The following is a 14,724-nucleotide window of genomic DNA, read 5'->3' on the forward strand; positions in this document are numbered from 1 at the left end:
TTGATTGAATGCCTGCTATCAATAATGCATTAAACATGCAACGCCTTGAGAAAGAAGACTTTGTCTTTTTAATTTAGTAGTATTTAATGCCAGTACTTTTACTTGTACTTGAGTGATATTGAAGTGATTCTCTTCACACACACATGGTCAGAAACACATTTTAAGGAACTTGAGGACACGAAGCCTCAACTGCAGCTATCCCATTAAACACAACACGACACCCACTCAGTCCAAACGTTCTACATTTTTATACAGTTTATTATAAATAGTAAATAGTGCTGTATTGTACACAAAACTCCTTACAACAAAATCATTTTTTTATGCCAATGTAAATGAAATTATACAAAAAGAAAAAAAAAACATGTATAATGAACATTGTGTAAGACTTACTTAAGCACCCGGTGGCGCTCAATACAAGACGCACAGAGGAGACAGAACACTTTAACAACACTAAATAAATAATAAAATGGAACTAAAGTTTGCATGTTTGTGGTGAGAAACTAATTTACTACATGCAAAAAAACAACAAAAAAAAAAAAACAATTTAAAATTAACTGTCCAACTGAATAATGTATTCACTGGCAGAGAATTTTTTGGCTTCATGACATCACGACTACGCTCGCTATTTTCGTCATCGCTCGATGATTTCCCCTGATTGATCAATGCACACGACCCAGTATTAGTGACATTAGAAAGACAGAGGGTATAATCAGGGGGCATTCGATCCGTGTTAATTTACATCACATGAGGTATGAATGTATTGCACTTTCTTTGGGTTGCAGTGGTTTCGCTATGACTCCACTCCGCCTTTTTCTGCTGGTTCTCCCCGCTGTAGTCGCATTTTTTTTTTCATCTCCAACGTCTCACACAAGAATCACATCGATGTACAGTAAATATTATTTTCCTAAGACACCATGATGAAGTGAAGCACGTGGGGGGGTGGGCTCGCCGAGTCCGCCTCAACTTGCATCTCTGCCGCTTATTACAAAAAAAATCAAATACACAATCTTGAATGTATTTACTGCCCCTTCCCCACCCCGCTCCTTTTCCTCTTTGAGCGTGGACGAACGAACCGGGCTTGGTCCTTGGAGCATGACGTGACGCACAAGCAAAGCTACTGCCAGGTAACAGGAGAGGCTGCGCCTTTTGGTCCTAATTATTCCGGTCAAACCCCCTCCATCACCATCACTACACCTCCGTCTGAACTGGTTCCCCCTTTGCTGAGGGAGAAAAAACTTCCACCCCTTCACTCGCTCAAATTCTCTGTCGCTGTCCTCAGGGCTAGGAGTGTTTGTCTCTGGCGATGAATGTCAGACCGGCTGGGAAGCCTCCTGTTCCGGCCGTGTTGGGGGCTTCATATAATGAAAGGCACCTGAGGAGAACAAGAAAAAAAGAGGAGGAGGGTTAGTAAGACTCCTCAGCTTTGAATCCCCTGATGGTCAACAAAAGTGTGACATGGGAAGTTAAATGAGAGGTGAAAGAGGTGTTTAAGAGGAGATGAGAGCAGGTGAGACTGAAAACTGGGGTCCTAGGTTAGATAATAAAACTGAAAGAACAGGTGAAGAGCTTTGGGAATCTTCTCAGACGTTCTTTGAACCCACTGTGGTCGGTAAAACTAGCCCGAGACCGGGCCTGAGCCTGGATTTCTGGCTCTGCTCCACTGATCAATAACAACTTTAAATCTGACCTCCAGTGGGACACCTGGTTCTAATCCGGGCCTGCCAAGGGCCATAATCACCCCCTGTTAAACAGCCCCTTTTATACACACACACACATATATGTGCCTGTGCTCACATACGCACACAAACCCCCAATAGCTACAAGCGGGCTCTCCCAGCACCGGCTAAATTAATGACATCAAGATGTTGCCACTGATGGGCCAGTCAACATGTGGTAGTGTACCTCAGATCAGCCCCAGCTACACACCGCCGCGACCCCTCCCTCCTGTCAAACACGCTTTGGGAAGTGGCTCCCTTCATTTGGGCAGCTATCTCTGTTACACAGGGGTCATTACATGGCTAGGTGAGCCGCGCTGAGGGTTTGATGGGCACAGCTCATCACACGAGGTCACGAAAGGACAGCGAGCGGGAAAAAAAAAAAAATGCGCGTGATGGGATAAGGCCCGGCCACGTGGCCAGGCAGATGATGGTAATGTAAACTGAGGTAACCTGGCCAGGAGCGCGCTCCGTAATTTCAGCACAGCGCGGGGTGAGTTGAGAAGCTCGCTCATCAGAGGAGTCCGCAAAATTAACGTGGGTCTGAAAATATAAACTAAGTCAGGGGTCAGAGGAGGAACATAACCTCCAATAAATTAGAGATCATTTAAATTCAGTAAAGTCTTTAAATACCAGTTAAGTAAACAGTGTATTTCAAGCTCACCTTGCTCTGACTGTACTGTCCGTACTGGTAGGATGGATGGTGGTCCATGGCGTAGGCCGGGGAGGTGTAGGAAGGTGGGCAGTAAGACTGGGTGCTAGGCAGGGTGGGCATACTGGTCAGGCCCGGGAGAGCCTCCAGGCGCTGGGAGCCGTGACAGCTGGCGGCCATGCCACCGTTGGGCTCCAGGCCTCCGGTCAGCGGGGAGAGGGCAAAGTCACTCTGGGACTGATGTGACACTCCACCTGGGTTCAATAGGCCCATCACCTGGGAGGGGGGAACATGGAGGAAAACTGGGTTATTACAAGAGAAGAGGATAAAGAAGGAAAGACACAAATATGAAGATTTTTTGTTGCTGTTGGAGGAAGACACGACAAGCTCAAGTCAAGATCGAACCACAAAGATCTCACTGGGGAACTGAGGAAACCAAAATGACCAAGTGAAGGAGACTAATAATTTGAAGCTGTTCTGAGGTAATCTGTTTCCCCCGACTCTTTTTTTAAGTAAAGTCAAATTTACAGTGTAGGTGTGGGACAAGTAACGTGACCCAGAGAAGAACGGCTCCAAATTTGACTTTAATGATATAAAACAAAGTTTGGGGCAAGACTGACAAATGTGTAAAACAGAATGCATCTGACGAGCGGTGTTTTACCCAAAATGTCTATGTGGAAATGTGAAAAAGTCCAATTGGAGAGCTGTCCTTAGATTGTCTTTCTTTTCTAGTCACACCATAAAAAATGTGCATTAAATATATCTCAAGGTAAATTGGTCCCACTTTACTTTAACTTCCCCATTAAAAAAAGAAAAATACAAAGCCAGTTCATTCACTTAAAATAGATTTCTTTTTACACCAGTTGATTAACTTTTCCACTCTACTCAGGTGGGCTCCGGTGTGCGTCTCTCTCCTTGTTCATGTCAGAAAAACATTATTACTGGCTTCCCTCGCACATGTGGTTTCCCTTTTGCTTTGCTTGACTGATTGAGGGGCTGAAAAGGTCAACAATTTAGCCAGCCATTGTTATTTGTTGGAGTTATCCTGTCGAACGTATGCACGGAGAGGATATTTTTTATATTTTTTTCCACTTGCTTATCATGACATGGGCCGATCCCAACGTGAGAGCAATACCAAAACTCGGTGTTTTTGAGAACGTGATGTGTTTCAGGGTAGGATTCAAACGGATTACGTGCCCTCTCTCACTGTCTCTTCTCCCCTCTCGCGTTCTCTTGATGCCCTAAAATCACCGTGTCCTTGTGGGGCCGGGGTGAGGAGGCCAAAGGGTACGTGGGAACGAAGGAGAGCCGGTTGTGTTTGTGTATGTGTGTAAGCGCTACCTCTCCTACGTGTGGGGTTGTGTGTTTAACCGTAGGTGTGTGTGTGTGTGTGTGTGTGTGTGTGTGTGTGTGTGTGTGTGTGTGTGTGTGTAATATAAGCATTTTTTGCTCTGATGTCAGGGCTGTAGGGGTATCAGTGATACATCGCGAACAGCTGCACGTTAAAGGGGTTTGCGTGAGAAGCAAAGTCATGAAAACGTCTCAAAAAAAAAAAAAAAAAAGCGAAGTTGAGGAGCGAACAAGAGTTACAGACCATGTAGGAGAAAAATAGAGCTGAAGCAGAACACGGAACCAAACACACACTTTAAAACATCCCGGAGAGATGCGACTGACAGCCAGCTGGCACACACACACACACACACACACACACACACACACACACACACACACATACTTGCATGTACACACACTCTGTAATGTATGTAATTTACAGCCGGTCTGTCAAAGTGATCTGACCTCACACATCTGACAAACACATCAATGCGGCCTACCACTGAAGCACTATTTCTCTCGCTGCTAAGGATGGGTGATAGACTGTCAAATACAAACACCCACTGCACACAGAGTCCGCCAAAGTTTGAGCATTTATACGTTTGAGACGCCACGAAAATAAACGATCCACAAAGCTTCACGCTGTTTTAAGTGTTTCCTCTGCTTGAAGTGTCAGAAGAACTTGTGGAAGCCTTTAACATCACAGCTCAGTAATAAAGTTTGTTAATAAAGAGGCAATTATTAAGTAATACCATGTAATTACCTAAATCATTAACAAGGTAATAACTTGGTATTACCAGTGGGTATTTTGGTGTAATGTTACACTATAACATATACAACAGGCCACTAACAAAGGGTTATTATCGGAAAATATATTTAAATATAGAATTATATCAGTAATGTTATTTTAGTAACACCTGTTAACAATACAAATGCAATATTAAGATTAAACATGATGACGTTAAAGGGGTAATTACCCTAATAAAGTCGACATATTATATTTTTGACTATAATATAGGCGCGCTGTGACTTTCAGCCATACTTGAGTGAGAGTAAAGATGTTGTTGTTGTGTTAGAATATTGCTTTGGTAAAACTAAAAGTCAAAAAGACAAATAGTACTGAACATATCTGCTATTAAGTGTACTTAAATATTACAATTACAAGTAAAAGTAAATTGAACATATATTTACATTGACGATTTTTTTTTTTTTTTTTTTAAATGTGCTTCGCCGGCTTTAATTCAGCAGAATCTGCAAAGTAACAAGTAGCTAAATTTATTATAAGTGGGGTAAAAAAAAAAAAAAGTCTCCAAAATGGGTGGAGTGGAAGTACTGAAAATTGAAATGAAGGTAATGTAACACAGCTAAGGAAGGCTAAATTACCTGATTATACAATTTTTTAAAAAAAAAAAACCTGATACTGTTTATGCCGTGTACAAATTTTACATTTTACACAAGTCAAAGGGATTTCTTCCATCACTTTCTTTCAATGTTTTTAATCATTTATATGTTTATAATCATTACTGCCCTTTGTTTTTGTTCACATATTACCCTGTTTAAGTAAGGTCTAATGTTACTGAGATTAACCCATTGTTATTCCTAACTTATTACCTGGTAATCACATAATAATTAGTTTATTACTCAATTATTACCTCTTTATTATCACACTTTTACATGACATCACTGAGCTGTAATGCATTGCTAAAGCGTAAAGTTTTGGTCGTATTTGTTTCTGCCAGACGCCCTGTGTCTATCTACGCGCTCATGCATCCATTGCACTCACCGTCTGCAACTAAAAACGGCAGCCAGTTTCCCCGATGGTGTCTGTTTTGAGGTTGTTCCGGGGATTAGGTCTCGGGGGGGTGCAAATCCCGGCCGCTCGCTTCCATGGTGAGAAAGGGTTCCTTTGGTATGCACCAGATCAGCAGTGAGACGCCACAGATCCCGCACCACGGGGAAACCACTGGGCCGACTGAAGCTCCGAATACAGAGCTAACTGCTCAGACAACAATATCACCTATCTAAAGTAAACCTTATCCATATCAAAACTCCACGCCGCTCTAATGTGACCATATCTGGAGTTGCCTGAACCTCTGAATCCTCTGACGGATACAGAAGAGTAGATAGCGCGGAGCAACTTTTATAGACAGATCCAGAGTTCGGATAACCAGGCAATTCCAGGGAGGATTTAATACAAAACGGACCAAGCTGCGTGGCTATCCGAGAAAATTGAAGCGGCAAAGTTTTCTAAGTGCAGAGAGGTCTTCATGTATTAACTATCAATGTCACAGAATTTAATCAATTCTCATTTCCTCCCTCTTATTAAGTTAAAACCAGGGAATTAATTCTATCCTCATCCGAAATGGAGAAAAACTGTATCGCAATATACATTCAAACAGCTGCAATGACTACATGAATTAAAACAAATTAGCCAACAAAGTGAGTCATTTGCATAAATTACACACTATGTTACAAGGGGATAGATTACTTCATTCCAATCAATTAAGACACTGGAACGTTCCGTGATTGCAATTCCAGACTGAGAAAACATTCCAGGCACGAGATGAGGTGTCCATTCTGTACGGAGCTGCCCCGCTAAGGTTAATGCTGAAACCATCCACAAGGCCACGCCACCTTTGGCCTCTTTATTGGAGTTTAAGTCACTCGCTGACCCTGTGGGTGTGTGAACTCGCGCCACAGCCGCGCACTCGGTTACGCGGGGCAGGTTTCTGCACAGCACACGAAGTTCTTAAAGTTCATAATGAAAGAAGATTCAAACTGTGGACCACTGATGTGCAGCTGATGTGTTTCTCTCCATAATGTTATCTGTTACAGAATAACGTTTTGAAAGTAAATGGGGCTGGTCCTTGAGGATTCAGATTCCTGTCACATATCAAAGCAGTCAATTATACCTTCAGCCACAATGGTGCCACCTACCACTTCCTGACCGTGCACCCTGGCAGCCACAACAAAGATCTTCTCTTTTTCAATATACATACATCCTCAGGCGCTCACACAGTAACAAACCTGCCTGAGGCAGTTTTTTATCAGTGCCTGACAGGAGTCTGAGATTCTCTCTCATGGGAATTAGTACCCAGCATGCATTGCATGTGGGCCGGCCACCCTTTGTGGCGGTTAAAAGCTCGTTTTCCGCCTGTTAGTCCATCTTCTGGGCCGGTAGGGAGCCACTGATGGACACTGATGACTGTGTAATCGACCATAATTGTCTTTTCAGTTTTGATTTGTGTCATCATCCGACATCCATACATCCGTCCTCATGTCTGGTCCTTCTTCCCTCCCCAAAGACTGACGTTTGCCACATTTCAAATTCATCAAACAGCCCGTCGAAATAAACAGAAATGAAAAGCTACCGTGTTTTCGAGCCTAACAAGGTTTTCATCAATGTCACCTCAATGACACCTCGGAGGTCGGAGTGTGTGTGTGTGTTTGTCATTATCCATCCATATGGTGCACTTGGTGTCCTGTTTCCTAGTATGACAACATATGTGTGGGGTTTTGCTGATATTTGTAGGTTTTGCTAACACTGGAGGTGGAGACGAACCTGTGGTGAGAGGCCGTTGCTGATGGCGGGGTTGACGGCGTTGCTGTGTCCCGTCGGGGCCACGAAGCTGTCTGAGTATCCTGAGAAGCCGTGACGTCCAGAAGACAGGCAGTACGCAGAGCTTCCATCCTGAGGGGCCGCTGACGAGCTGAGCCCACTCTGGTGCACGGAGGTGGGGGGCAGGGGCTGCGGTCTGTGGACTGTACTGGGCTGCTCGGACACTGCTGGGAATAAAACAATGCTGCTTCAAATCCAGTATGTTTGTTTTAAGCCCTTATTGCTAGAAAACTAAAGGATACTTTTTTATACCTATATGCCTTACGTTTATTTATTTAGTGTTGCCAAAGGATTTCTTGTACAACCAAAGTGACTGTAAACATCCTGAAGCATGAATATTTGTCTGAACCCACCTTGAGCTATAGAAGTTGGGGTGTAGGGGCTGTCAGACAGCTGATAGGGCTGCAGGCCTGACATAGCTGACGGAGGGAAACCACCGGGGATGAGGTGATTAAACGCCATCAGTTGACTGGCCCCTGCTTGCTTCCTCCACCGGGCCCTCCTGTTGCTGAACCACACCTGGAAGCCGGAAAAAAGAGTGTTGATTCATCTGCCTATTGAATGGAATAAGTTGAATTGTAGCACACATTCAGTTTACGGTCATCTATATTTGCCAGAGTGTGTGTGTGCCTGTGAATTTTATGTGCTGTGTGTGCGAGGCCTCCCATTACAAGGAGCTGAACTGATAGAGATCTTAACATCTGGCGCGTGCAGTGAAACCACAGACATTACATCTTTGTGTGCTACTGCAAGTCACCGAGTTCAGAGGCAAACGCCAGAGGGCTCTCACAGCTGGTAAAGCCGATATTAGCACACTATCTAAATCAGGCATCTATTTTTGGGGGGATCTTTACACAGACAGTCTGACAAAAATGACAATCTGTCTTCATACACAGTGGGCTCAGTGTACATTTGGTGGAGGGGGGTGAGACATGAGGAGGGACACATGTCTAATGTCTAATAGCTGTAAGGAATGTGTGGCAACATCCCAAGGCAATTTAACGCCCCCCACATGACACATATCCATGACAGGCCAACACATCAACACAAGAGTGTGTCGGCGTGGCGCGTGTCTAACCTGAACTCGAGCCTCCGTCAGTTTGGCCCTCTGAGCCAGCTCCTCCCGTGTGTAGATGTCGGGGTAGTGCGTGCGCTCGAAGGCCCTCTCCAGCTCCTCCAGCTGCTCCGCCGTGAAGGTGGTCCGGCTGCGGCGCTGCTTCCGCTTCAGGGGCAGGCCCGGCTCGGAGTCCACGTCGGAGGCCTCGTCCGAGTGGCTGGCTGGAAGGGCACAAACAAAAACAGAAAAAAAAAAACTCTGGGGTAAATACTAAAGCTTGGGCCACAATAGACAGATTATGCTGAGTGCAACACATGGTACAGAGCAACTTTAGATTGTGTCCTCCTGCTGCCTTAAACTCCTCAGTGGTTCCTGAGGGGATCAAAAGCCAGAAGCTGCTTGAACACGGATTAAAGAGGACTAGATCCCTCTGGGGCATCTATTCCCTGGGACACTGTGTCTCTCCCGGTCTTAGCCATGCTGTGCGCTACGTCGATAGGGTCCCATAGTGAAGAGCAGGCAGCCTTTTCGCAGGTGCTTCTTAATCTGTTTGTTCGGTTGAGGGCAGGAGAGAGAGCGACTGTTCAAGTGGGAGACAGCTATTGGGATCTAATTCAGCAGAAGAAGGGAATCAATGAAGGCCTGAGACTGGAGACAGAGGGCCATTGCTGCATTTCGGGGTGGGGGGGTTGCCCATCTATTAAATAATGATTAGGCGCCACAAACTAGCGTGACAGCCTGCCTTTGTGCACCATTACGTGTCCACAGTCCCCCCATCTCATGCATCGTATGCACCAGCACGCATCTGCTGCATCTCGGGCCTGCTCAATGAACGCCGTCCATGACAATGTGTCAAACACAGATGGACACAAGACAGAAAGAGTCAGAATCCACTCCCAAATCCACCCGAAGGAGACCTCGAGGAAGGTTCACTGCACCTTTCCCACAAACACCTAAACTTGGAGAGAATAAATAAGCAGGTGTACACGACAGAAAGGGCCTCAGCTTCTGTCTCCCCGGACGGCTCATTCTGCCTCTGCCCTCCAGATTTAAAGCTTTAATTAAAAAGTGCCAAGTCAGACATGGAGTGGGGGGGGGGTAGCAGGAATCTCCCCTTGCCTCTGGAGCCTCCTGAGCCAAGCAGGAAATGTTTGTGCCGGTTGCCAGTGTGCGTCTGACCAGGCATTACACACGGATTTGCTGCCTGGGAATGCTGCTGTGCTCCGGGACCGCCGGCACACACAAGATTCTGATGCCACTGAGAAGAGCTCTTTATTACATCTGAACCGAGGGCGCCATGCTGGCACACAGGGCTCACGGAGGATTGGCCGAATGCTCAAACACTCCTGGAACGTGCACTGTGAGTTTTGGATGTGGTTTGTTTAGGCGAGGATGTGGCCCGAGAGCAGTCGGACCAAAACAATTTCTTTTTTTTTTTTTTATAACACAACAGGCGTACGGAGAGGGCCACACAGCGTGAGAATACAACGTGATACTTTTCCTATAAACATCAATACTGCTGGGATTAGGGAGCTAGCATAGGAGTAGACTACAAGCTAGGTAACATGCAACTGCATTACCGTTTTAAAGTCGGAGTAAACAGAGAAAGAATGAAGAAGACTGAGAAGCAGTGACGGCGCAGAAACGAAAAGATTCTTGAGGTAGGGAAGGGGAGCTCATAAAACTCCTCCGTGAGGAGAAAGCTCCCCATCGGCACTGTAACTCATGTTAACTGCAGGGTGGGGGTGGATCTCTCCTCCTTCGCCCCCTTTATTTCTGTCTTTCCCTCTCTTTTTTTTCCCCCTCCCCGTTTTTATTATTAGTAACTACAGAGAAAACACTCCGTCACAGACGCTCTCTTAATGGCAAATGACAGTGTTGCTTTTGTCATCCTCTGGCTTGCACTTTCTCTTTTGCTCTCTTCCTCTCTCCTCACTCTGTCTTTTTTTTTTTTTTTTTTTTTGGAAGTGATGTGGCCAAGCCTTTGTATCTTAGCAGGGAAAAGCCTGTGGCAGGGCTCTATTGGGCCGATTACCACGCTCCATCTGTAGGAGCCATCAGGGACGCCCGGGCCCGCATTCAGGGGCCTGTCACCTGCCCAGCAGGGGAGTGAGGGGGGGGCTGCTGTAGGGTGAGATGGGGGCTGTAGGGCCAGGGGCTGAGTGGGGGAATGAAGGGTGGGAGGGAGAAGGGAGGCGGGGGCACAAAGGGGTCCAGAGAAGGGCCACTGGGGGCTGTGGAGGGGCACAGCAGGGGAGCACCCCTTCATCCCCTCCCTCCACGGCCTGAGGGGCACAGAGCCGGGGGGATGGGGCAGTTGAAGAGGTTGACATGGAGAGGAGATGGGAGGCTGAAGGCACCTGAAGAGGATGCTGGGGGAAGCCGAGGAGAAACGGGGGTGCTGCTCATTCTTAAAAAAGTTGGACCTGTCCCTTCCATCTCATCCATTCACTTCACTCCTCTCTTTTTCCCCCCGCTGCTGCAGCCACGTCTGTGACATCTATAAATACGGCTCTTTAACGCCGCCATGGATCGATTTTAAGGCACGCTGACGGCGAGAGGGTTGTTCCCACACATTCCCCGCAACAAACGGCAGAGGAGGATACTAAACACACAAAAGGGAGGCCTCGACCTCCTTACTTAAACACCCAAATCAAATTTTACGCTGCAGCTAAAGCACCAGGGAGCTGAAAATACTCCATAGCCGCTCACAGTTTGGCTGCGGCTCCGACAAGAGTCTTAATAAAAAGATAGATTATTATCCCTCAAGTGGAAATTGGGGGCTGCTGCAGAATCATTCATGAAACAGAGCTTTCAAAACAAAGCAAGATGTAGGTTGATAAATCAAAAACAAGGTGGTTTGGATAGCAAAGTGGCGCATTTATGTAAGTTAGGAAGGTTTTGGATTCAACAAGTGAATTCAACAGGTTCCTCTTTCTGAGCAGACTGAAACTGAGTAAGTGAATTTACAGGTGTTTTGTTTTTTTTTTTTTGCACACGCACTCAAACATCAGCAGGACAAAGGAGCACTCGAGGTAAACAGAAACATTTATCAATCAAAAGACGAGACTGACAGGCAGGGAAGATAAACTCCAGAGGGTCACAGATGTGAACCTGAGGAACGTCCACTCTTATTAGCTTCACCTGCAGCAGTGCAGCCTCAAACAGGCCCGAACAAAAAAACTGAAAAAAACAAGAGAGGACTCCAACTGTGGGAATAAAGACTGCTCTTGTTTATCCTCATAGTCTACGTCGGCAGGGCCTCGCCTTGCCAAGCATTCATCCCCCTCCCATCCGCTCCACAGACGTTAATATAAAGAGACGTGCCCAGACACACACACACACACACGTACGTGTGCACAAATTCACACGCGTAGCTTGAAATTGCGGAAAAAAATGAACGAGGCGGACAGAGCGACAGAAAAGAGTGAGAGATAATGAAATCAGATATTAGAGTAAAGAACGGGGAAAAGAGGGAGGGAATAAAAAAAACGGAAAGTGGAACTGAGAGGAAGGGGGAAGAGATGAAGAGCCTCGGTGAGAAAGAGAAAGAGAAGCGGAGCATATGGGGCAGTTTATAGTCCTGCCTTGCTAGGGGCTGGCTAACCCTTCCTCCAGGGGCCGTTAATAGAGAAGGTAATTGAGCTGGTGACATGTGTTCGCAACACAAAACAAAGGGCAGAAGAGACAAATGAACTAGTTATTTGCCCAGGGAAGTAGATCTGGCCCTTTCAGGCCACGGAGCACAGTGCGAGTGGGCCACTGAATAAAATAGTGGCACGCCACATATAGAGCCAGAGCGAGCAGATGCACTGGAGGGAGAAGAATAGTTAACTGACAGCTTATGGGCTCAGCTGGGGTTAACAGTTAGGGGAAAAAAATGGAGGCGAGTGGGCTGCTCACTTGACTTGCTAAAGAGCCCCCAGGAACCCGCAGCTGCCTGGGAAAACAGAGGCGAGCGGTGGGTGGGGGTGTGGGGGGGGGGAGGCAGATAGAGAGAAAGAGCGAGGGAGATGATGATGTGATGGACGGAGAAGCGAATACAAGCAGGAGGCTGGCACTTAACGGACAAAGAAATAGCCGGCGATATGACTTTGAAAGATGTATCTCTGTCTAATATTGGTGCAGCGACAAAAAAGCCACAAATGGCCCTCAGTGGCCATTATGTGTGCCCAGTGTGCGGTGGTTATTATTTAGTTCCACCGTGGTGCAGTTAGGTGACAGTTTCACGGTGGCATTTCCACCCCCGGGGGAAGGGACAAAGCAACAGCGCAAGAAACCACGCGGGGGACAAAGCAACAGGCCAGTCTGCCGCACGTTCCAGTCAAACGGAGACTAACCAGCTCGCTCAGAAACAACCGGCGTTTCACTCGACGCCACCTCACCGGTCTGATATCAGGGGAGTCCGTCAGTTGTCATCTCTTCCCCTAACATTATCGTAACCTCCCTTTTCCTGGGGCCCTGATAGTTTTAACAGTCAAGTGACCCGAGGTTAGCCCCTGACCTTTTCACAGCTACCGCGCAGCGCTGCAGCGAAAGACGGCCTCACCGCCCGACCCTGCAACAAAACTTCACTCGGCAGAGAGAGAAGCCATCACCAGCATTCCACGTGTAAAACACCAGTTTACGGGGGAACCTCTCTCGGTTTTTACGAGCAGGCCTTCAGATTCTATTGTCGTTTTAACCTCCCGTGTTTGGACAAATAAACGCTGTAACGTGGAACATACTTTTCTTAAAATCTTACACATCCGACACTTTCTGATCTTTGTGAAGTGGATTTCTTTGTTCAGACAGGAGGGAAGAAAGACATTAATCAAAACAGCAGCGGAGTTGCGCTGGCGTGTCCGTGATGTGCAATGTGCTGGACGAAACAGCTCCACAAAAACTGAGGCTAAACAAAGTTAAGTGATTGACAACACTGTCTGGCTTTACTCAATTAACTATCCCATTGTGCTCCTCTTTGCAGAGTCCCCTCGCCCCCCGACCCTTTTCTCCTCGCGCTCCTTTATCCTCCCCATCACAGAGTTTTGCTTGGCTAATACTTCCAAGGAAATAGAGAGTTCTTTTTCTGCCGGGGCTCCTCTCCTTGACCTTCCATTGCTCATTGCTTCTCTTTCAGTCACTTCACAGTGTCTCTGGGGTTAGTGGGGAGAATGCGGAGAGTACATCAGCGCCGAGGGGCCGGCTCGGGGCAGGACCCCGGCCCATTACTTCAAAGTTGGCCTGCATTCATTAATTGTCCTTTGAATTAATATTGGAGGATCACAATGTGGGTGCCAACAGAGAAAGAGGCTTTAATGAAGCATAGAGTCTGTATTCAGTTGCAGATCAGCCGGTGTGGATTTTTTCTTTCTTTTTTTTTCTTTTTCTTTTTTTTTCTTTTTGGAGAGAGAGGGAGACTTGAGAATCACGCCAACAGAACGTAAAGGTTTTGGGTGTGTAATCTATCCGTCTGTCTACTTACTCTAGTACTGTACTTAAATACAACTCTGACGTACTTACTTTGTGCTACGTTGTACTTCTACTTCACTTAGTTTCAGTTCATTAGAGAAATATCCAACTTTTTAATCACACAACATTTTTTGACACTCAAAAGTTACTAGTTACTTTTTAGATTTACATGTTTACATAATCTGTCCACTAATATACACGCTGACAAACTTTGAAATACTTTTACATCTCTATCATTACACATCTTGAAAAGAGACATCCTGCATAATGAGAACTTTAAGTGCATTTTAAAGTTTTACTGTTTTACATTTTACTGATAATACTTGTGTAGTTTGACTTAAATTACTTTTGAATTCAGGACTTTACTTGTAATGGAGTATTTTTAGACTGTGTTGTTTCTATTGGTACTTAAATTCAACTATGTAGATTTACACAAATACTGTCCTTCAATACTATTCTGACACATGTGCTTTATTCAGTAATTTTTTTTTCATGTGACTTTAAAATGTTGTGCTTTTTAACTCCACTACACTTATTTGATACTTATAGTTACTGGTTACTTTCTTAGACATGAGGCACTGTACTGCTTATCTACACTGTTGTATATAAAGTTTGACATAATATTTGGAAATACTCGCTCTTACAGTTTTCTTTTATGAAACAGTCATTTTGCATTATGAGTACTTTTATCGGTGATACTTTAAGTACATTTGCTGATAATACGCATATACTTTTACTTAAACTTCCCAATTCAGGACTTGCACATGTAATGGAGTATTTTTAGACTATGTTGTTTCTACTTTTAATCAAGCAATCGATGCAGCGTTTTGTTTTGTTTTTTAGCTGATTGCTGATTGTATTGATTAATTTAAAAATAAATAAATAAATGTAGCGCAGT

The 14,724-nt window shown here is 45.4% G+C and overlaps 1 protein-coding gene across 16 annotated transcripts in view; it reads right to left on the reverse strand.

Moving 5' to 3' along the window:
- Window positions 1-237: 237 nt before the first annotated feature.
- The window catches only part of pax3a (paired box 3a), a 36,771-nt gene continuing 22,284 nt past the window's right edge, over window positions 238-14,724 (reverse strand). For 15 of the 16 annotated variants that reach the window (XM_037082874.1, XM_037082877.1, XM_037082873.1 and 12 more), the window contains 5 exons: window positions 8,397-8,596; window positions 7,672-7,837; window positions 7,262-7,485; window positions 2,380-2,643; window positions 238-1,372 (listed from right to left, as the gene is read on the reverse strand). In XM_037082874.1, the coding sequence (XP_036938769.1) occupies window positions 1,355-1,372; window positions 2,380-2,643; window positions 7,262-7,485; window positions 7,672-7,837; window positions 8,397-8,596 (872 nt within the window). In that variant the 3' untranslated portion in view covers window positions 238-1,354. The remainder of the gene's footprint in view (window positions 1,373-2,379; window positions 2,644-7,261; window positions 7,486-7,671; window positions 7,838-8,396; window positions 8,597-14,724) is intronic. The other variant, XM_037082878.1, reaches the window with a different exon arrangement.

Source organism: Acanthopagrus latus, chromosome 21, assembly GCF_904848185.1.
Source record: "Acanthopagrus latus isolate v.2019 chromosome 21, fAcaLat1.1, whole genome shotgun sequence".
NCBI lineage: Eukaryota > Metazoa > Chordata > Actinopteri > Spariformes > Sparidae > Acanthopagrus > Acanthopagrus latus.